We start from the raw sequence: 22,995 nt of genomic DNA on the forward strand, positions 1-22,995 counted from the left end.
GTTTTTTTTTTAATTTTTATTTTTGCTTTATTTTACTTTACAATACTGTATTGGTTTTGCCATACATTGACATGAATCTACCACGGGTGTAAGTTATTTAGAGTAGGTTATGACCAACTTCAGATCCTAAATGGATATAAATGGGATATCATTGTTATACAAAGGAACACATCTTTAAGGCACTAAAAAACCTCAAAATGCTCTCAACACTTTGAACTTCACAATTGAATGATTTATTTGCAACCAATTATCTGTTGTAGTGGGAAAGAATCATGTCTTGTTAAACAAAGCCATATTCTAGATAGCAACATAAAATAAATTTCACCACTGAAAATGGTTTTTCCTAGTTGGAAAACTGGTTGGTTCAGGTAAATGGGCACATTTTTCATAATGAGAGACTAAGCAGGCAGCTTGGGCTTCCTGGCAACCCATAAGTGGGTCTGTGGTAAGCATGTTCACATTCAACACTGGAAATTTGGCTTATTTCCTCTAGAAACTCCACAGATTTTGTAAAAGAAATTAGGAGATCTTTCTTAAAAACAATGTTATAGGTTTAGAATCATATTTTTAATCAAAAGTAAATCAACCTAGTTTATTTTGATAAAGTCTCAAAACTAAACATCAACTGAACTTATAGCTGATTCCACAATTTTAGAAATTTGTGATTGCTTTGCTGCCTTATTTATTTACCATCTTAAAAAGTGGGCTTTTTCTCCCACCATAAAAATAAAACATCTTCATTGTGATTGTATTTAGAGAATTATTTTAGAGAATGATTATTGTTCTGATTTTCCACTACAAAAGACAGTACTTTTTTCCCTCACCATGAAATTAAACATGCTCATTATAGTATGAGACTAAAATTAATCCAAGATCCCATCAGCACTTATTTAGGGTCATTACTTGAGATTACACTGGATGTTATTTTGCATTTTTTTGGTTCTGAATGTATTATAAGCACTTTTTCATATTATTTAATATTTTATAAAATATAAACTTTAGTGCCTGCATAACAGTCCAACACATCTGTGTACCTTTCCTCAACTGTGGAACATTCAGACTGGTTCCACGTTTGCTATGTAAATAATACTACAATAAATATATATTTTACAGTCCTTACATATATGTCTGGTTGTTTTTTTAAAGTGCCACCTTATCTTTGTGAGAAAGTCCTCAAGAATCTGCCACTAATTCAGATAGATTTATCTCAATTGATGTGTTCCTTTAGGTGCTCTGAAAATACTCAAGGATCTTAGTCACATGTGAGGAAACTGATCCTCTCTTTTGATTCTTAAGTTCCAGTCCTATATGACCAAATAGTTAAAAATAACCTTCTCTCCAAAGCATTCCCACTTAATTGTCTCCCTGTGAAGGCATGGAAACAGGAAGTGAGAGGTGGTTGCTATCCATACCATAAAAGAAAAGGAATGAAACTGATGAACGAATTTTAACAGATAGAGGAACAGGCTTTTTAATAGATAGGCTCAATCATATTTCCTCTGAATACAATGGGAATCAAAGGCAAACTGGTAACATTTTTATTTATTATAATTAAAGAAAAGTTTCCAAGCCTTGCACACCTGATACCATTAACCTACTTTAAAGCACACTGTATTACTATTAATACAGCTCGGTAAGAATTCCTGCATCACTGTTGTGTGGCAGGAGACAAGTAGTGCTTAAAAGTGATACCAGATCTTTCTTGGGAATAAGGCATGGGTACATTTAAATCACTCTATGTCCAAATGAAGTTCAATGGCACACTCTAGACTGGTCTTGATTCATAGGAGATATTTAATAAAAATTTGTAAAGTCAGAGGCCTTCTGGAAGAAATTCTAATCCATACAGGAAAACTTTTCTGAGTAAAAACCTAGGGTAAGAGTGGTCACACAATAGAAGTAAAAGACTGGTCTGAAGAACTGGAATACATTAAATTCATTCATTGAACAAATTTGGTTGATTACCTGCAGAATGTCAAGTGAAAGTGAAAGTGTTAGTTGCTCAGTTACATCCAACTCTGCTACCCCATGGACTGTGTGGGGTATGGAATTCTCTGTCTATGGAATTCTCCAGGCAAGAATACTGGAGTGAGTTGTCTTCTCCTTGGGGCTCTTCCTGACCCAAAGATCCAATCCAGGTCTCTTGCACCCAGCTGTCTGTGTATATTCCTTTAAATATAACCCTATATTGGAAAGTTGGTTGTGGGGTCCCAAATATTTGGAATAACCAACTTGCACTGTTTCCCTCCAAAGTCTAACCAAATAGAGGAAGATTAGATTTCATATGGAATATTTTCACCTTTTAGTGAAATGCTGCAAAAATGCTAAACTACATCAGTCTCTTTTTATGAAGCCCAGGCCTTCTCCTTCTATCTGACCATACAAGTCAAAATTTGTGGAAGTATAATTAATGCCTTTGCTACAAAACCAGAAATAGAGATGTAAGAAGACATGTCCATATTTCAATATTTCAATTTCTCGAGCATTTTGGTGCTACAGTAATCGTTCACTTTATACTCATTTATACATATCTTCAATAGTGTTACTGTAACAGCAAAGTCTCTTTGAGACAAAGGGAAGATTTTTTTTAGTGACAAAGGAAAAATACCTTTTATTCTGATGTTGAATTTAGGACCCTGTGTGAAGGAAGGCTTAGCAAGGTGGTAGGTAGATGAGACTGCTTATAGGAAACTAACTTTCTATACTGGATTTGATTCTATTAGGGCTATCTTGAAAGATTTGGAGAAAATGTTTTAAAATTGCAACTGGAACACAACTGCTGGACTAGAAATGGAAAATCCTGAGCATTGAGGAATTTAGCGGATGGCTGCTGAATGTAGTTTTCTTGGTTTTAAGATACCACCAAGTTCTCTCTTCCCTGTAGCTCAAATGGTAAAGAATCTGCCTGCAATGCAGGAGACCTGGGTTCGATCCCTGGGTCAAGAAGATCCTCTGGAGAAGGGAATGGCAATCCACTCCAGTATTCTTGCCTAGAGAATCCCATGGACAGAGGAGCCTGGTGGGCTACAGCCCATAGGATCACAAAGAGTCAGACACGACTAAGCGACTGACACTACACTACATTCTCTCTGCATTGGAGATGACAAATTTATGGGTGTCCTTTGACTCAGTTAAAATATAAAGCTGAGGGGCTTCCCTGGTGGTACAGTGGTAAAGAATCTGCCTGTCAGTGCAGGAGATAACAGGTTGGATCCCTGATCCAGAAAGATCGTGCATGCAGTGGAGCAGCTAAGCCCATGAGCCACAACTATTGAGACTTCGCTCTGGAGCCTGGGAGCCACAACTACTGAGCCCACGTGCTGCAGCTCCTGAAGCCTGAATGCCCCGGAGACGTGCTTCACAAGGACAAGCCACTGCAGTGAGAAGCCCGTGCCCTGCAACTTGAGAGCAGCCCCTGCTTGCTGCAACTGGAGACAAGCCCCTGCAGCAGTGAAGACCCAGCACAGCCAATCAATAAATTGATGTTTAAAAATTAAAAAGTACCACAAAGCTGATTACTTTATATTTTACATTAACAAAACACAGAGAAATTTATTTTGCCTTGTCAACCCATATGTCAGCTTGGATCTCCCTATAAACTTAATAAATTATAATTGATTTATGTCCCTAATTTAAGATTCTCTGTGAGATTATTGAGAATTTCCACACGGACAGTGATAGGCTAAGATCTGGAGTTTCTGAACAAATTAGTATATGGCATACTTCAGGCCACACAGGTTGGTTCAGAAATTGATACATAACCTAACCCTGACTGATGAGATGTAAGGCAAATTTTGCTGAGGGTTTCCAGAAAAGAAGTTCCATCAATCTCAAAAGACAGCTTTAGGGAGAGCCAGCTCTCCTCATTCAAAGATTGTCATATATGTACGTGAGTAAAGTATTATTATCCCGTTTTACAGATAAGGAAACTAAGGATCGGTAAAGTGTATATCTTGCACACTGTCCCACGGTTTATCAGTGGTGCTGAGATTCAAACATAGATCAATCTACTTCTGAAGCCCATGATTTTAAGCACCATCCGATAGCAACAGATAGCTCCCAGGTAATACTGATGCTGCTGGTTGGGAGACCACAGTCTGAGAACCACTCTTTATAAAAGTTAACAGCTGACAGTTATAAATAGCCCAATAGCGAAAACAGGGCTAAAGGTTTGCAAATCAGTTTCACAAATGATATTAATAGTATAATCAAGAGTTCCATAACAAAAGTAATGTCTCAGAGTTATCAAATACAGCACATTGAATGTAACAGGAGGTGGAGACTAGGCTGACCACAAGATTCTCTGTCACAACAGTTATCTAGAAATTCATAAGCTGACTACAAAGCTAAATGTGTGAGGAAACAAAGTCCATCAGGGATGTATAGCTGAGCAAAGCTGTATAAGAGAGATCTGTGAGTTTCTTCTAGATTTTGGTTTTATGCCACATCAGCCTTTTTTTTTTTTTTTTAATTTTATTCTTCAGGACCATTAGTTACTACGCAGGCATACTTGCCCTGGAGGCAGGCTGGGGTAGGGTCTCTAAAGTCTAATGCTCTTATTTACTAACTGGGTGACCTTTGGTGAGCTTATTTATTGACTGTGTGACCTTTGGTGGGCTTCTCTGATGGCCCAGATGGTAAAGAATCTGCCTGCAATTCAGGATACTGGGTTCAATCCTTGGATTGGAAGTCACAAAGAATTGGACACGAGTGAGTGACTAGGCACAGATTTTTTGTAATTTAATACTTCTGGTCTCATTTATCTTATCTATCAAATTTGGATATTAATAATTCTCACTTCACAGCATTGTTGAAAAATCAACGAGATAAGACATGAAAGGGGCTTCCCAGGAGGTGCCAGTGGTAAAGAATCTGCCAGCCGATGAAGGAAACAAGAGACATGGGCTGGATCTCTGGGTGGGGAAGATCCCGTGGAGGAGGGTATGGCCGCCCACTCCAGTATTCTTGCCTGGAGAATCCTATGGACTGAGGAGCCTGGTGGGCTGCAGTCCATGGGGTGGCAAGAGTCAGACACGACTAAAGTGGCTGAGCATGCAAGTCGTGAAAAAGCCATTGAGTAATGTCTGCCATATACTAAGTATCCAGTAAGTGTCAGCCATTATTACTTGTCCCACAGCTGAGTTAGGCCATGAGATACAGGAGAGACTTTTGTGCTTCTCTTGATGATGGTTTATACAAAATCTCATGCTGGTACCAGCAGATAAAATATAGTCATCAAGCTTACTGGGTGTATATAATGTGCTGTGCTATCAGACACACATCTCTGTTAGATGTCAGCAGGCCTAAACACTGGAAAGGAGACTTTGTAAAAAATTCTCATCTAAATCTTCCTTTTGTTAACCTTGTACATTCCAGACACATATATTTAACTCCTATGGCAACCCTACGAGGTCATTGTTTTTAAACGTTGCAAGCTGAAGGGTAAGAGGTATAAACTGACAAAGTGTTTCATATCAAAGCTTTCAAATATATAAATTAAGACATGAGGTGATATATTCATAATTTGGGAAGGGAGTGAGAGAGTTTGAGACTCAAATGCTCATTCACACATGTATTTCATTTGCATGTTTTTCCCTTAGAGGAATTTACAGGATAACAGAAGTTGGGTAAGAGAAATGTCAAGTTATCATAGATAAAGTATACAACTTGCAACATTTAGACAACTAAAGCTATTACTGCATGGCTACTTAGTAATCATATCTGTTTATATTTATAATATGATATGATATAATATGTAAATGACTCTCCAAAAATTTTGAGGAAAGCTACCCTCAATTTAGAAGAAAATTAAGGAAGAGTTTGGATAAACTTGTGATAGATTTGAAGCCTGGTGAGTCTACTCGCTTACTCCTTAGAAGAAAAGTTATGACCAACCTAGACAGCATATTAAAAAGCAGAGACATTACTTTGCCAACAAAGGCCCATCTAGTCAAAGCTATGGTTTTTCCAGTAGTCCTGTATGGATGTAACAGTTGGACTATAAAGAAAGCTGAGTGCCAAAGAATTGATGCTTTGAACTGTGGTGTTGGAGAAGACTCTTGAGAGTCCCTTGGACTGCAAGGAGATCCAACCAGTCCATCCTAAAGGAGATCAGTCCTGAATATTCATTGGAAGGACTTATACTGAAGCTGAAACTCCAATACTCTGGCCACCTGATGCAAAGAACTGACTCATTGGAAAATACCCTGATGCTGGGAAAGATTGAAGGTGGGAGAAGGGGATGACAGAGGATGAGATTGTTGGATGGCATCACCGACTCAATGGACATGAGTTTGAGTAAACTCCGGGAGTTGGTGATGGACAGGGAAGCCTGGCATGCTGCAGTCCATGGGGTTGCAAAGAGTCAGACACGACTGAGCGACTGAACTGAACTGAACTGAGTCCACTTGGAGAGTTTTAGCATTTTGATTCTTACTTGGTAATTTGCAGAATATATTTACGTTATCTGCTCATTTGCCCTGGACAGGGTCTAAGCACTCTTTCCCCTCTTAAGGGAAAACACCACAGATTTCTTTTTTTTTTCCTTCAGGAGGTTTATTCAGTTACAGTATATTTTCCATCAAAGCCTCCCTCCCCCGAGGAATCTCAAATTTGACCTCATTTTCTCCTTTATTCCACCAGCATATTCTAATCCAATCAAGAGCTGGTTTCAACATACAGCAAATTAGGGGAAGGGCACACTGGCTCTTTCAAAATGAAGTGAAAAAGCTTTTCAAGGTTCTTTTTTCCAGTTAAACACCTTTCAGAAATGAAAGATGTTTCTTGCATTCTACCATAGATTTCCATGAACTGTTGGTTGCTCTCTTGTTTTGTCTCCTCTCCTCTATCTGCCCAGATATTCTGGGCCCCATCTGCATCTGGGGCTATAAGGGAACATTGCAGTGAGTCACCATCGCCCAAGACTCTTTCCATAAGGCATACCTTACTATCTAGGATCTGGAAAACCCTCTGCTGCAGGGTCTGGCCCTGCTTGGGCCTCACCAGGATGTAAATGACTTTCAGGTCTGGGCTGGTGCGAAATAGCTTCTCCATCAACACTTTGCCCAAGAAGCCTGTGGCCCCAGTAATGAGAATGGACTTGCCACCATAGAAAGCTGCAATCATGGACATGATTCTTCCCTTTTGTCTTCGATAGCTTCAGAAAGAGGTTCCTGAAAAGAAAGAGAAATAACAAAAGATTATATTCTCAGAAGTGCTAAAATGCAGTCATTTAAAATGTTTCTGGCATTTCCAGGAGTTGAAGGCAGAAAAGGGTCAGATGGAGTGATAGTATCATGGTTTATTGGCAACACAATTCATTTCAATCAATATTTATTGAGATTAATCTCTATGCCTGACATCATGCCAGCAACTGTGGGCAAGAAATGAGTAAGATGTGGTTCCTGCTCTCAAGGAATTTCTTGTAGTCTAATGGAGGAGATAGATTCCTAGAAACTATTAAATATTATATGGTAATTCTAAAACCAAAGAAAGCACAAAGAAAGGGTACATAGCAGGATCTAGAAACGTCAGGAAGGCCCCTATAGAAGGTGACACCAGTGGTCAAACTTGAAAAGAGATAAGGATCGGGGTAAGGGCATTCCAGACCAAGAAAAGATCAAAAGCAAAGCTCCAAGGTGTTGTGTAGGATGCTGTATGGAGGAATAATACAAGGAATTCAGTGTAGGAGAATGTAATTCATAAGGCTAGGAGTAGCCCCAAACCTGTAACACCAAAGATGAGAACAGTTATCAAATTTTACAACTTTTGATGTAATTTTTAAATTTGGTTGCAGTTGTATTTTATTTAAACAAAATTTTTTTAAATTTAAATTTATGTTACTTGGAGGCTAATTACTTTACAATATTGTATTGGTTTTGCCATACATCAACATGAATCAGCCATTGGTGTACACGTGTTCTCCATCCTGAACCCCCCTCCTTCCTCCCTCCCGTACCATCCCTCTGGGTCGTCCCAGTGCACCAGCCCCAAGCATCCTGTATCCTGCATCAAACCTAGACTGGTGATTCATTTCTTATATGACATTATACATGTTTCAATGCCATTCTCCCAAATCATCCCACCCTCTCCCTCTCCCACAGTGTCCAAAAGACTGTTCTATACATCTGTATCTCTTTGTTGTCTCGCATACAGGGTTATCATTACCATCTTTCTAAATTCCTTATATATGCATTAGTATACTATATTGGTGTTTTTCTTTCTGGCTTACTTCACTCTGTATAATAGACTCCAGTTTCATCCACCTCATTAGAACTATTTCAAATGTATTCTTTTTAATGGCTGAGTAATACTCCACTGTGTATATGTACCACAGCTTTCTTATCCATTCATCTGCTGATGGACATCTGGGTAGCTTCCATGTCCTGGCTATTATAAACAGTGCTGCGATGAACACTGGGGTACACGTGTCTCTTTCAATTCTGGTTTCCTCAGTGTGTATGCCCAATACAACAACACATTAAGAAGGTCATACACCATGACCAAGCGGGCTTTATCCCAGGGATGCAAGATTATTCAATATCCACAAATCAACCAATGTAATACACCACATTAACAAATTGAAAAATAAAAGCCATATGATTATCTCAATAGATGCAGAGAAAGCCTTTGACAAAATTCAACACCCATTTATGATAAAAACTCTCCAGAAAACAGGAATAGAAGGAACATAACTCAACATAATCAAAGCTATATATACAAACCCACAGCAAACATTATCCTCCATGGTGAAAAACTGAAAGCATTTCCCCTAAAGTCAAGAACAAGACAAGGGTGCCCACTTTCACCACTACTATTCAACATAGTTTTGGAAGTTTTGGCCACAGCAATCAGAGCAGAAAAAGAAATAAAAGGAATCCAAATTGGAAAAAAATAAGTAAAACTCTCACTCTTTTCAGATGACATGATCCTCTAAATTGAAAACCCTAAAGACTCCACCAGAAAATTACTAGAGCTAATCAATGAAACTAGTAAAGTTGCAAGATATAAAATCAACACACACAAATCCCTTGCATTCCTATACACTAAATTTTTTTTATGGGGACCATTTTAAAAGACTTTACTGAATTTATTACAGTATCAATTCTATTTTACAGTTTGGTTTTTTGGCTGCAAGGCATGCGGGATCCTATCTTCCAGACTAGGTATTAAATTCACACCCCCTGCATTGGAAGGTGAAGTCTTAACCACTGGACGCCACGGAAGTCCCTCAGTTGCAGTTGTATTTCAGCTCAGTTCAATTGCTCAGTCGTGTCTGACTCTTTGTGACCCCATGGACTGCAGCACGCCAGGCCTCCCTGTCCATCACCAACTCCTGGAGTTCACTCAAACTCATGTCTATTGAGTCGGTGATGCCATCCAGCCATCTCATCCTCGCTCGTTCCCTTCTCCTCCTGTCCCCAATCCCTCCCAGCATCAGAGTCTTTTCCAATGAGTCAACTCTTCGCATGAGGTGGCCAAAGTACTGGGGTTTCAGCTTTAGCCTCAGTCCTTCCAAAGAACACCCAGGACTGATCTCCTTAAGAATGGACTGGTTGGCTCTCCTTGCAGTCCAAGGGACACTCAAGAGTCTTCTCCAACACCACAGTTCGAAAGCATCAATTCTTTGGCACTCAGCTTTCTTCACAGTCCAACTCTCACATCCATACATGACCACAGGAAAAACCATAGCCTTGACTAGGCGGACCTTAGTCGGCAAAGTAATGTCTCTGCTTTTGAATATACTATCTAGGTTGGTCATAACTTTCCTTGCAAGGAGTAAGCATCTTTTAATTTCATGGCTGCAATCACCATCTGCAGTGATTTGGGAGCCCCCCCCCAAAAAAAAAGTCTGACACTGTTTCCACTGTTTCCCCATCTATTTCCCAGGAAGTGATGGGACCAGATGCCATGATCTTCACTTTCTGAATGTTGAGCTCTAAGCCAAGTTTTTCACTCTCCTCTTTCGCTTTCATCAAGAGGCTGTTTAGTTCCTCTTCACTGTCTGCCATAAAGGTGGTGTCATCTGCATATCTGAGGTTATTGATATTTCTCCTGGCAATTTTGTTTCCAGCTTGTGCTTCTTCCAGCCCAGCATTTCTCATGATGTACTCTGCATAGAAGTTAAATAATCAGGGTGACAGTATATAGTCTTGACGTGCTCCTTTTCCTATTTGGAACCAGTCTGTTCATTTATTTAGAGAAAATCATTTCCAGGAGCAAGTCTGGTGATGGGATGCCAGATGCAGCACTCGGATGCTGTGACTTCTGAGAAAAAGCACTCCACATTATAGAAATGCAACCAGAAGTGTTTGGTCTTTAAGCCTGACCTCAAGATTGTTGATTGACAGCAGTGGAGCTTTGAAGGAAGCACGGCCATACTGTGGGAGCAGACCTTCCTTTCTGTCCTTGACTGTGCTGCCTGCAGCCGATTCTTGGCCATTTGTGTGTATCTGATGGAACACAACTCTAGGGACTGGCCCAGACATCAGGGCTTGTAAAGAAGAACAAAAAACAAGTGAAAAGGTCAACACCCCGCCTCTTTAGCTCTAGCCAAGTTAACTCCAGTGACTCCAGAACAAATAATGACTTTTCATGCTGTTTTTCAGTCACTAAGTCGTGTCTGACTTTGCAACGCCATGAACTGCAGTATGCCAGGCTTCCCTGTCCTTCCCTGTCCTTCATGTCCTTCCCCCTAGGAGTTTGCTTAAACTCAGGTCCATGAGTTGGTGATACCATCCAACCATCTCATCCTCTGTCACTCCCTTCTCCTCATGCTTTCAATTTTTCCCAGCATCAGGGTCTTTTCCAATGAATTGGCTCTTCACATCAGGTGGCCAAAATATTGGAGCTTCATCTTCAGCATTAGTCCTTTCAGTGAATATTCAGGGTTGATTTTCTTTAGGATTGACTGGTTTGATCTTCTTGCTGTTCACGGGATTCTCAAGAGTCTTCTCAAGCACCACAATTTGAAAACATCTAATCTTTGGTGCTCAGCCTTCTTTATGGTCCAAATTGGTATAAATTATTGTTCAATATGGTATAAATTATAGTTGTAATTTATACTTTTGAGTATCTTGAGTCTATGTTCTTGGGCAGAACTCTTTGCCTATGGAGGATTCATTCATTGATGGATTTCAAATAATTCTGTGCACCTGCTATGCCAGACTCTAAGTTAAGATAAACAGTTGGATAAAGCAAATAAATCCTTGCTGTCACTCAAGCAGAGGAGGCCAGGGATATACTGATAAATAAATACACTGACAAGTTAATTACAGACTGTTACAACCATAAATATAATAAGGATCAATGACAAAAGTCACAATCATCAATGTCATTCACTTTAGGGACCACTGTGGATTTCAAATATTAGCTATATTCACTGAGTTATTTAAATTCTGTTTATTAAAGATTGATATGAGAATTATTTTGAAGAACGCATTTGGACCTTGTGCAAAAGAGCAATGAAAGATACTTTTTGTCATGTTACATAAGGTTGCTCATATTACAGTCTATCCAATTATTTTCTCAAGAATGTAGCATGTGAGGAAAGTATTGAATATTCTTGCCTTGCTTGCCTTGAAGCTCAGAAGAGTGATGTCATCAAGTTTGGAAGACAGCACATATTCTAGTTTAGCTTTCAGATTCTAAGCAAGATTGTCTAAAATCAATTCCCAGATCTACCATTTACGAGGTGTGTCATCTCAGGCAAATTATTAATCTCTCAGTGCTGCAGTCTGTTCATCATTAAAATGGGGATAAAGTATCCAGTTACTAGCGCTGTGGTAAGAATTATGTGAATGAATACATGTAAAACACTTAAAAAATATAACTTACCTCTAGTACTGTCTATTAGTATTGTCATTGCTTCCACATTTTTCATCTTAATGAAAGGTTCCTGGCTTTTCCTTTTGACATGTATTTTATATGCCTTCTTTTGGAAATATGAGGAGATAATTTATACTCAGTCATCAAGCCAAATAAAGTGCTTTCCCCAAATGCAACTGTGCTTAATGATAAATCTTTCCAACTCTTTTACATATAAAAATGTTTATGTTATTAGGCTTAAATGAGCATGGTTGGCAGGAAACTGAATTTGGAAAGTGCAACTTCCCAACCTCACTGGTTCTGAAGATGTTATGTACTTGTTTTGTAATAATGTGTGCTTTAGTGGAGTCATATTTTCTAGAAATGTAAAGATACTGTTAAGATTTTTGGTCCCAGACAAGTTTGCAATGTGTGAGGAAAAACTTTAGAGAGCAGGTTGCATATCTCTGATGAACCAATTTCTTGTGGGACAAAGGAAAACTTGATGTGTCCTCAAAGAATGGAATGTGTCTGCTCTGCCCACAGTCCAAGTATTTCTCAAACACAACAAAAACCATAACACAGTATAATGAGTGCTCTGAGAGGAAAACAAAGCATAAGCCAGTATCTCCTGGCACTCCGTACCCAATTGGCAAAAGCAGGTGGCAGGGGAGTAGTGGTCAAGACTCCAATTAAAGCAAGTGATTCTGAAAAATGTCAAATCAAAGCTGCATCAGAGTTGTTTCTTTAAACTTTTGCTTCTGCTCTCAAGCTATTGGTTTGGTTATTGAACCCAGAAACTACCATGTAAAAATTGGCCCTGGAAGCCCCAGTTTACATGTCGTAGATCTGCAAGGTCCAGGAACTGCTAATTCTTGATATAATTCATTTGGACTTCCCTGGTGGCTCAGACAGTAAAGATCCACCTGCAATGTGGGAGACCTGGGTTCGATCACTGGGTTGGGTTGATCCCCTGACGGAGGGCATGGCAATCCACTGTAGTATTCTTGCCTGGAGGATCCCCATGGACAGAGGAGCCTGGTGGGCTACAGTTCAGGGGGTCACAAAGAGTTGGACAGGACTGAATGACTGAGTGCAATATAATTTATTAAAATAATTAGATTGTTTCAGAACTTCCCTGGTGATTCAGGGGCTAAGACTCATGCTCTCAACCAGGTGCCCTCAGGTTCAATCCCTGGTTAGGGAACTAGATCCCATACACTGCAAGAAGGAGTTCACATGACACAGCTAAAAATCCCACATGCTGCAGCTAAGACCCAGCACAGCCAAGTAAACAAATAAGTGCTTCAGAAACACGTATTTTAAAAATAGAGTGCAGAAAGGTCTGTGTACCCTTGTTTCAGCTTCCTCCAATAACATCTTATATCCCCATACACATAATTTAAAAAACAATTAAATTGTTTCAAAAATTAAAATAATTTTACACTCAGAAATGGAAGATATATAACTCCAGAAGGAAGAACATGTTTAGAACATGGCTTACCTTTCATATAGTGTCAGATTGCTAATGCAGAGAACAAAGGCCACTTTCCTATTCCTCATGCTTATAACATAGTTTGTGAGAAGCATAAACTACTTTGGCAATATCTGAACCAGCCTGTATAAAGCAAGGCTGAATGACAAATAGGCTGACAAGGCTGACATGAGAGTCAGTCAATACATTTTTAATGACTGTCTACATGTGCCAGGCACTGTCCAGGCACTGGGACTAATAGTGAACAGGCCTTATGCAGCTTAGATTCTTCCTTCCTATATTCTGGAGCATTTTTTCTCCTTAAGATCACCAGCTCTCCATGGTAATGAGTGGGATTCCATAGTTATCACTCTCCTTTTGTTTTCTAGAAGTGAGGCTGTTCTCATTTCTAGAGAATGTGTGTTACAATATTGAATCACAAACAGTTGTGCCAAGTTAAACATTTTTTGCAGGTTTAAGCATATAGGGACTTTAATTATTCTTTGGGTGGTTCCTCTGGAAAATAAATAACTTAAGATTCAAGAAAGCATTTAAGGTAGACAATCCATATTTCTTGGTAGCCCTTGAAAGGAAAAATTTTTTTAAAAGAAACAGGTGTTTTGCCTCTCAGGAATCATACTTTGTCAAGGTTTTTTGTATTTTTTTGCAGTATTAACATTTTGGGAGAGATAAATATTTGTTGTGCGGGCTCTCCAGGACAATATGGAGTGTTTACCAGCACCATGGCCTCTACTCACTAGAGGGTCATAACATCCTTCTGTCCCCAGCCAGATGTGATAGTCTGACATGTCTCTGCATGTGTGCTCAATCACTTCAGTTATATCCAACTGTTTGTGACCCTATGGTCTGTAGCCCATCAGATTCCTCTGTCCATGCGATTTTTCTGGCAAGAATACTGGAGTGGATTGCCATGCCCTTCTCCAGGGGATTTTCCCGACTCAGGAATTAAACCCGAGTCTTCTGCATTGCAGGCAGATTCTTCACTGATTGAGCCACCAGGGAACCCCAAAATGTCTCTAGACTTTGCTAACTGGGCTCCTGGGGGAAAACCTGCCTCCCCTTTCAGAGAGCCACTGCTTAGTAGTACTTTTAAAATATCTCAGTTTATAATATTCTGTCCACCCTATTAAAAGGTCAAAATTCAAAGCTTAAATTTCTATTTGTGAAGCTAAGTAGAAATATAATCCACTTTTACATTCTATTTTATCTATATTGAATCATTCACAATTAATTACATTTACCCAAGCAAATTACACATGTGGTTAATCTTGACTGAACTTAAAATGAAGATGAAGGAAGGTTACTCCAGATAAAGATCCTCTGCTTTTTATTTAACCAAATTCCCTTCAGTCTCTGTGCTATGAGTGCATGTGTGCTAAGTCGCCTCAGTCATGTCCAACTCTTTGTGACCTTATGGACTATAGCCCGCTAGGCTCCTCTGTCCATGCAATTTCCTAGGCAAGAATACTGGAGTGGGTTCCTGTGCCCTCCTTCAGGGGATCTTCTCCACCTGACAGCTGAACCTGCATCTCTTACCCCTACCTTGCATTGGCAAGTGTGTTCTTTACCACTAGCACCACCTGGGCAGCCCCTCTGTGCTATAAATTAGACTATTAATCCCACCTTTCACACAGATTGAGCCTCTCAACTTCATTCATCTAGACCTATTTGGGAACATTTAAGAAAGAATGACAATCAGACCAGCCTGAGATTGTCTGAGAAACATAAAGCTATTTAGTACTGGTTGCTGAATAGTAATAATTCTATGAACAATCAGATCAGTCTCATCTACTGGTAGTTCTGTTGCCTTTTTTTGAAGATTCAAGTATGTTGTTTAATAGGAGAGATCTCATGTAGGTAAGTGGGGTTTTAGTTGACAACCCATAGGCTGCTGCTGTTGCTGCTGCTGCTGCTGCTGCTGCTGCTGCTGCTGCTAAGTCACTTCAGTCATGTCCAACTCTGTGCGACCCCATAGACGGTAGTCCACCAGGCTCCCCCATCCCTGGGATTCTCCAGGCAAGAACACTGGAGTGTGTTGCCGTTTCCTTCTCCAATGCATGAAGGTGGAAAGTGAAGTCGCTCAGGTGTGTCCGACTCTTAGTGACCCCATGGACTGTAGCCCACCAGGCTCCTCGATCCATGGGATTTTTCAGGCAGGAGTACTAGTTCACTGGGCAAGGCTAGTCCATTGAAAAAAAAAATCTTGTAAAACTCAGTAAATGAAAGTTGATCTGCTTCATCAAAATCAAACACTGAAATTCTTTCAGTAACTATCTGAATTAAGGAAATGCACTTGTAAAATAATATTCAATGAAAACAAAGGAGAACAAGAACTCGTAAAGACATCATAATGTTTATCATAAATCCCTGTTGAAAGATTGAAGGAAATAAATAACAGTGATTGTATAACAGTGTGATGGGATTAATGATAAAGACTTCTGCTTCATGTCTGTAATTTTCCCCATGATTTAAAAGGGCATTTAATGATAAATATTAAATAATAAATACTTTCAAAAAGTGCTTAGGAAGCAATAGCAGCTGGCATTTTTATAGTCTCTTTTTTGTGGGCACTAGAAACACAAAGAAACTTGCAAAGCAAACTTCCTTAGTTTAAGATGTATTTAAAGTGTTTTAAAGGTGTGGCTCAACTGACATTACAGTGTTATGGACTGAAATGTGTCCCCTCCAAATTCATATGTTGAAGCCCCTGTCTTTAATGTCATGGTATTTGGAGACCAGGCCTTTGAGAGGTATTTCAAGTTAAATGAGATCACAAGAATGAGGCGCACATTGGATAGGACTAGTTTCCTGATAAGCAGAGGAGGGGGCACCAGAGAACAGTTTCTTCTGCAACGGCCACAAGGAAAGGCCACATAAGGGCACAGTAAGACGGCAGTTGTCTCCAAGCTAAGAAGAGAGCTCCACTAGAAGCTGAATTTACCGGCACCTTGATCATGGACTTCCAGTCTTCAGAACCATGAGAAATTAACATCTGCGGTTTAAGACATCCAGTCTGTGGTCTTTTCTTAAAGCAGCTTGAGCAGACCAACACACACAAACACGCATGGACAGTGACATAAATATTTTTGGTTAAGTGTGTAAAGTCACACAACAATAATCTATATCTACCTTTTCCATCCTGGAGTAAAACTCTATAATGGAACAAATATATCTGTCACAATGTTCCACCTTTGCGGCACAGAGGTGGGATACTCGTTTTTGATTTTCGTACATTTGTGAAAATATGGACAGATCTTTTATGATAGCCAACAGAGGTCTCAATAATTCAAGCCTTAAAAATCCATATATAAGTCACTGAAAAGTCTCATAGCCTATTTCAATCTCTTCCATCCATGGGCTTCTGTAGCCCAATCTGTAGTCCATCCTGCTGGTCTCTTAATTGATTTTGTATTTATTTGGATCTTGAGTAAATGTATATTCCACCTTATCAGGATTCATAAAATTCTATTCTCGGGAATACATAATTCTTCCCCTACCTCCTCTCAGCTTTATTGACATACAGTTGAAATATAATACTGTGTAAATTTAAGGCATACAAATGTTCTGATCTGATACACTTACAAACGTATCAAATAATTAACCTCATTGTGTTAGCTAACATTTCCAAATCTGTTCTCTTGGCAACTTTTGAATATATAATACAGTACTGTTAACCATAATCACTATCTGCATATTAAATCCCCCCAAAATATTCATCTTATAAGTGAAAGGACAACATAGTATTAAAAGGGCTCTAATTAAATTATAGTCAGAGCCTATCGGGGCTTCCCTGTAGTTCAGCTGGTAAAGAATCTGCCTGCAATGGGGGAGACCTGGGTTGGGAAGATCTCCTGCAGGAGGGCATGGCGACCCACCCCAGTATTCATACCTTGAAAATCCTCATGGATAGAGGTGCCTGGCAGGCTACATTCAGTCCATGGGATGACGTAGAGTAGATACGACTGAGTGACAAAGCACAGCACAGCACAGAGCCCATGGCTTTACATGAGTTACACTGCCCAAGTCCATTCTATTCACACTCACAGAGGCACAAAAGCCAGGGCAAAAAGAAATAGCTATGAAAGGCAATGATTTCCAATTTCTGAGTCAAGGAATATCTTTTACATGAGAAGAGGAAATATACAAATTGCTATGCTTTCTCAACCGCTTAAAAACAGTTTTAAAGAAATCAGTAAATTTCTAACCAAATACAATATATAACAATATATTTTAAAATAATGTAAAGAGAAAAGTGACATCTGGAAGGACTAGGAATGTTTGCATAATCAAATAGTTTCTTACTTGGGTCAGATCTCCTAAGTAAAACAGGGAAGTCATCTAGTCTTAGTTCCTTGGATATCCATCTATGTAAAAGAGGAAGAGAAAAAAGCTCCCTTCCCCCCAGAAAAAAGTATGATTTTATTTTAGTACAAATCAGGAAAATTAAATATGCTGTCTCTATGAAAAAAATCCATATATAAGCCACATATCTGTTTGTCAAGAACTTAGTGAAAGAAAAGTTTTCATCAGAGAGCTCTTTTTTTTATAACTTTGGTTTCCTGAGTATATCCCATTATGTAATTCAGCAATGAACCTAGATACTTTTCACTGTGCGCTTGTTATGTAAAGTTTTTCTGGGAGAACTTTTAAGATCTTGATGGAGGAATTAATAACCCCCAGGGGTGTTGAGGCACAGGCCTAACTAATTCAATTAGCAATGCTCCATCATCAAGAGAAACCAATTTGGAAGCCATCCCAGCTGGGGAAGGATGGTCCAGACTGGCTTAAAAACACAAAACTTAGCAATCACCTCAACACATTCTTCCTAGTTTGCTTCTTCTTAACTCCTTAGGAAGTCTTAAAAAAAAAAAACAAACCTGAAATTTTAACAGATATAAAAAAGCAGAAAGATATAATTTTAAAACATCACTTCATCATAATTGATTCAATAGATGCATGTTGTACCTACTGTGGTGCTATACCCTGTTAAGTGTGGATAATTAATATGCAAACACTCTTGCTAAATGGTAAAGTATTATAAAAGTACATGATATTGTTACTATTGTTTATAGGTAAATAAACATCAGTCAGCATGTGATGATTCCAAAATCATACCAAGAGAATCACAATCAAATGTAAATCTTGATGCTTCCTATTTCCTCTTGAAGTAAAAATTGAGTTGGATTATGAATAAAAGGATGGTTGATCTATTAACCCAATGGAAAAAGGAACCTAACCAAATGAGTAGTAAATCAACACACTTTTTCATGTGCTGCTTAGAATTAAAGACTATTTCTTTTAGGGGATGACATGACATAGATTTTCTATATTTTCTTGGGCTCCAAAATCACTGCAGAAGGTGACTGTAACCATGAAATTAAAAGACGCTTGCTCCTTGGAAGAAAAGCTATGACTAACCTAGATAGCATATTAAAAAGCAGAAACATTACTTTGCCGACAAAAGTCTGTTTAGTCAAAGCTATGGTTTTTCCAGTAGTCATGTATGGATGTGAGAGCTGGACTATAAAGAAAGCTGGGCACTGAAGAATTGATGCTTTGGAACTGTGGTGTTGGAGAAGACTCTTGAGAATCCCTTGGACTGCAAGGAGATCAAACCAGTCAACCCTAAAGGAAATCAGTCCTGAGTGTTCATTGGAAGGACTGATGCTGAAGCTGAAACTCCAATGCTTTGGCCACCTGATGTGAAGAACTGACTCACTGGAAAAGACCCTGATGCTGGGAAAAATTCAAGGCAGGAGAAGGGGACAACAGAGGATGAGACGCTTGGATGGCATCACCAACTCAATGGACATGAGTTTGAGTAAGCTTTGGGAATTGGTGATGAACAGGGAAGCTTGGTGTGCTGCAGTCTGTGGGGTTGCAGAGTTAGACATGACTGAGGGACTGAAGTGAACTGAACTGAAGGTTATAGCTGCCATAGGCAGTGATTACGCTGATGGATCTGGGCAACATAAGCTGAAAACCTTCTGGAAAGAATTCATCATTCTAGATGCCATCAAAAACATTTGTGATTCATGGGAGGAGGTAAAAATCTCAACACTAAAAATAGTTTGGAAGAATCTGATTCCAACCCTAAAGGATAATGAGGAGTTTGAAGCTTCAGTGGAGAAAGGAGCTGCAGATGTGGCAGAAATAGCAAGAGATCTACAGTTAAGAGTGGACCCTGAAGATGGGACTGAATTCAACTACTCTTGAACCTTGTGGTAAATTATATCTTTCTTAAAGGTTAATATAAAGGTTAGTTGATTATATATACATTGATATGATACACAAAATCAGAAATCCTTATTTCTTCACTGAAGCTCCTGATCATAACCTGTGCCAATAAATTGACAGGAAACATCTGAATAAAGGTGATTATCCTATGCATTTTGAAATACACAGCTAGGGCTTCATGAAGAACTAAGTTCCGAAATAAAGCTAACACTTTCTCTTTTACAATTCTCTCCATAGGAATTTATCCCACGTCAGAAGAACAATAAGTCACAAACAGCACTCCTATTTTTCTCTGACAATGTGCAATGAGTTTTATCACAAAGATTTTAGGTACTTGTCTTTAAGAGAATGTACTTAGAGATGTGAAAAAATCATATACTTCATATTTGTACTAAGCCATGGGTAGTAGCTATAAAACATGAGAAGAAAAATACAGGTTTTATACAACAAAGTACAAGCTATCAGACAGACACCATCCATAAAAGCTGCATTTGGGGCAAATTCTTATGCAGACTCTTTGATGTTAACTTGAACAAAGAAATAAAAGCCAGTACCATACTGTCTTTATGACTGTAGCTTTGTAGTCAGGCAGGTTGATTCCTCCAGTTCCATTCTTCTTTCTCAAGATTGCAATACGACCCAGCAATCCCACTGCTGGGTATACACAGCGGGGAACCCAGAATTGAAAGAGACCCGTGTACCCCAATGTTCATCACAGCACTGTTTACAATAGCTGGGACATGGAAGCAACCTAATGTCCTTTGGCAGATGAATGGATAAGAAAGCTGTAGTACATACACACAATGGAATATTATGCAACTATTAAAAAGAAGCATTTGAATCAGTTCTAATGAGGTAGATGAAACTGGAGCCTATTATACAGAGTGAAATAAGTCAGAAAGAAAAACACCAATACAGTATATTAACACATATATATGGAATTTAGAAAGATGGTAATGATGACCCTATATGCCAGATAGCAAAAGAGACACAGATGTAAAGAACAGACTTTTGGACTCTGTGAGAGAAGGCGAGGGTGGGATGATTTGTGAGAATAGCTGAAACATGTATATTATCATATGTGAAACAGATCACCAGTCCAGGTTCAGTGCATGAGACAGGATGCTCAGGGCTGGTGCACTGGGATGACCCTTAGGGATGGGATGGGGAGGGAGGTGGGAGGGGGGTTCAGGATGGAGAACACATGTACACCCAGGGCTGATTCATGTGAATGTATGGCAAAAACCACCATGATATTGTAAAGTAACTAGCCTCCAATTAAATAAATAAATAAAAGAAATTAAAGCACTCTGTTTCCTTCTCCAGTTGCTATGTTATTTAAATCACTGTGGCTCAGATGGTAAAGAATCTGCCTATAATGCAGGAGACCTGGGTTCAATTCCTGGTCAGGAAGATCCCCTAAAGAAAGGAATGGCAACCCACTCCAGTATCTTGCCTGGAGAATCCCGTGGACAGAGGAGCCTGGCAGGCTATAGCCCATGGGGTTGCAAAGAGCTGGACATGATTGACTGAATAACACCAAACTCCTTTATCATGCTGATTAACATATACTATCCAATCAAATAACCTATGTTTCATATGCTTTTCATAGTATGTACAGGACTTGTAAAATCCACTCTGTTCATTTTACCATGGACAGGGATAGAATATTTTTCATATCTTTTAAGCTGCTATTTCATAGACTAACCTCTGCCATCTAGTTCTAAATTAGAACCATTATTTCAGCATTTATAGGCCAATGCAATTTATTATTAACAACTTTGTATCTAGTACACATTAATGTATACTTATCAATCAAAAATGAATTTTTATTTCCTTTTGAATTCTATGTACCCTACTTTAAGTTATGATAATGATGTGGGGCAAAGGGGAAGATACAAGAATTTCTGAGGACTTCCCTGATAGTCTAGTGGTTAAGAATCTGGGCTTCCACTGCAGGAGGCACAGGTCTGATCCCTCGTCAAGGAACTAAGATCCTACATATCTGCCATGCTGCTGCTGCTGCTGCTGCTTAGTCGCTTCAGTCGTGTCCGACTCTGTGCGACCCCATAGATGGCAGCCCACCAGGCTCCTCTGTCCCTGGGATTCTCCAGGCAAGAACACTGGAGTGGGTTGCCATTTCCTTCTCCAATGCATGAAAGTGGAAAGTGAAAGTGAAGTCGCTCAGTCGTGTCTGACTCTTAGTGACCCCATGGACTGCAGCTCACCAGGCTCCTCCATCCATGAGATTTTCCAGACAAGAGTACTGGAGTGGGGTGCCATTGCCTTCTCCATACCTGCCATGAGGCATGACTGAAAAACCCAAACAAAAGAACTCCTGAGTCTGGACTCTGGCCTATCTTCTAAGGGCCTGAATTCAACCAGGAAATGAATTCATATACCATGATGGTAAAAGGCAAAGTCTGGCATAGATATAATACTATATAAAGTATAAGATACTATATGTTATTCATATACGATCATATAAAATATTAAGATTACTTTAGGAAGGAGTTTTTACTTCTTTTGAGGGTGAACAGTAAATCATTTATGTACTGTGGAATTGGTTTTTGAATAAAGTGTGTGATAGGAGATGCAGCAATTCAGAAGGTATTTAAGGTAGTGATGATAATACAGCAAAGGGAAGAGAGAAAGTCTGATATGTACATTAAGAGCACACTAGCATGGCTATAGGAGATAATACCTAAAAAGAATTCAAGGGATCCTTGGCCAAAAGAGTAGCTGACAACAGATTGTGGGAAAATCAGTACCCAGATAAAGAGGTAGGTCTCTACAAGGGCAGAAGACTTTAAACAAGGGACTTATAACCACAAGAGGGTCTGAGAATGGAGTCTGTTTCAATGGTCCAATCTATTTCAGTGGCTGAAGGTAAGGAAGAGTTCAATGAGGGGCAAGACAGTACAGTTCTCACATGGCATTCTTTATTCAAACTGCAGATCCAGTCTTCCCTCCACCCCACCCCCTCTTCCCATTCTGACTCAGTAGATCTGGGTGGGATTCTTCCACTGGTTATATGCAGAAAACTTTAATATAATTAGAGGAGTAATAACATCTAAATAGGTGAGATGTGAGTTTCAGTTTCCACTATTTACTAGCCATGACTTTAAGTAAGTGATTTAGACATCACTAGATGCTGGTTTTTCATTTATAAAATGGGAATATTTTTTTTTGGGGGGGTGGATTTAATTTAAAGAAAGGTTGGACATAACCTGACACATTTTACTGTTGGGTCAATGAGGCTGGAAGGGAAGGGATAAATGGTAGAAACACTGCAAGGATATATATATATATATTTTTATCTTACTAAGTAACCATGTTCTCACTCTCATATTTGTGTACGTGAATTTTCTGCTCTACAGGAACTAGAGTTCTTCTAGGGCAGAAATCTTAGTCATCATTGTGTGCTCCAGATACTATAATTGAATGAATAAATTCAG

At 39.2% G+C, this 22,995-nt stretch overlaps 1 protein-coding gene across 2 annotated transcripts in view; it reads right to left on the bottom strand.

Annotated features, from left to right (window-relative positions):
• The window catches only part of FAR2 (fatty acyl-CoA reductase 2), a 176,447-nt gene that overhangs the window by 46,829 nt on the left and 106,623 nt on the right, over positions 1-22,995 (bottom strand). For both annotated transcript variants that reach the window (XM_069585454.1, XM_069585455.1), the window contains exon 2: positions 6,943-7,172. In XM_069585454.1, coding sequence (XP_069441555.1) covers positions 6,943-7,131 — 189 coding nt within the window. In that variant the 5' untranslated portion in view covers positions 7,132-7,172. The remainder of the gene's footprint in view (positions 1-6,942; positions 7,173-22,995) is intronic.

This window comes from Ovis canadensis, chromosome 3 (genome assembly GCF_042477335.2).
Source record: "Ovis canadensis isolate MfBH-ARS-UI-01 breed Bighorn chromosome 3, ARS-UI_OviCan_v2, whole genome shotgun sequence".
Classification (NCBI taxonomy): Eukaryota; Metazoa; Chordata; class Mammalia; order Artiodactyla; family Bovidae; genus Ovis; species Ovis canadensis.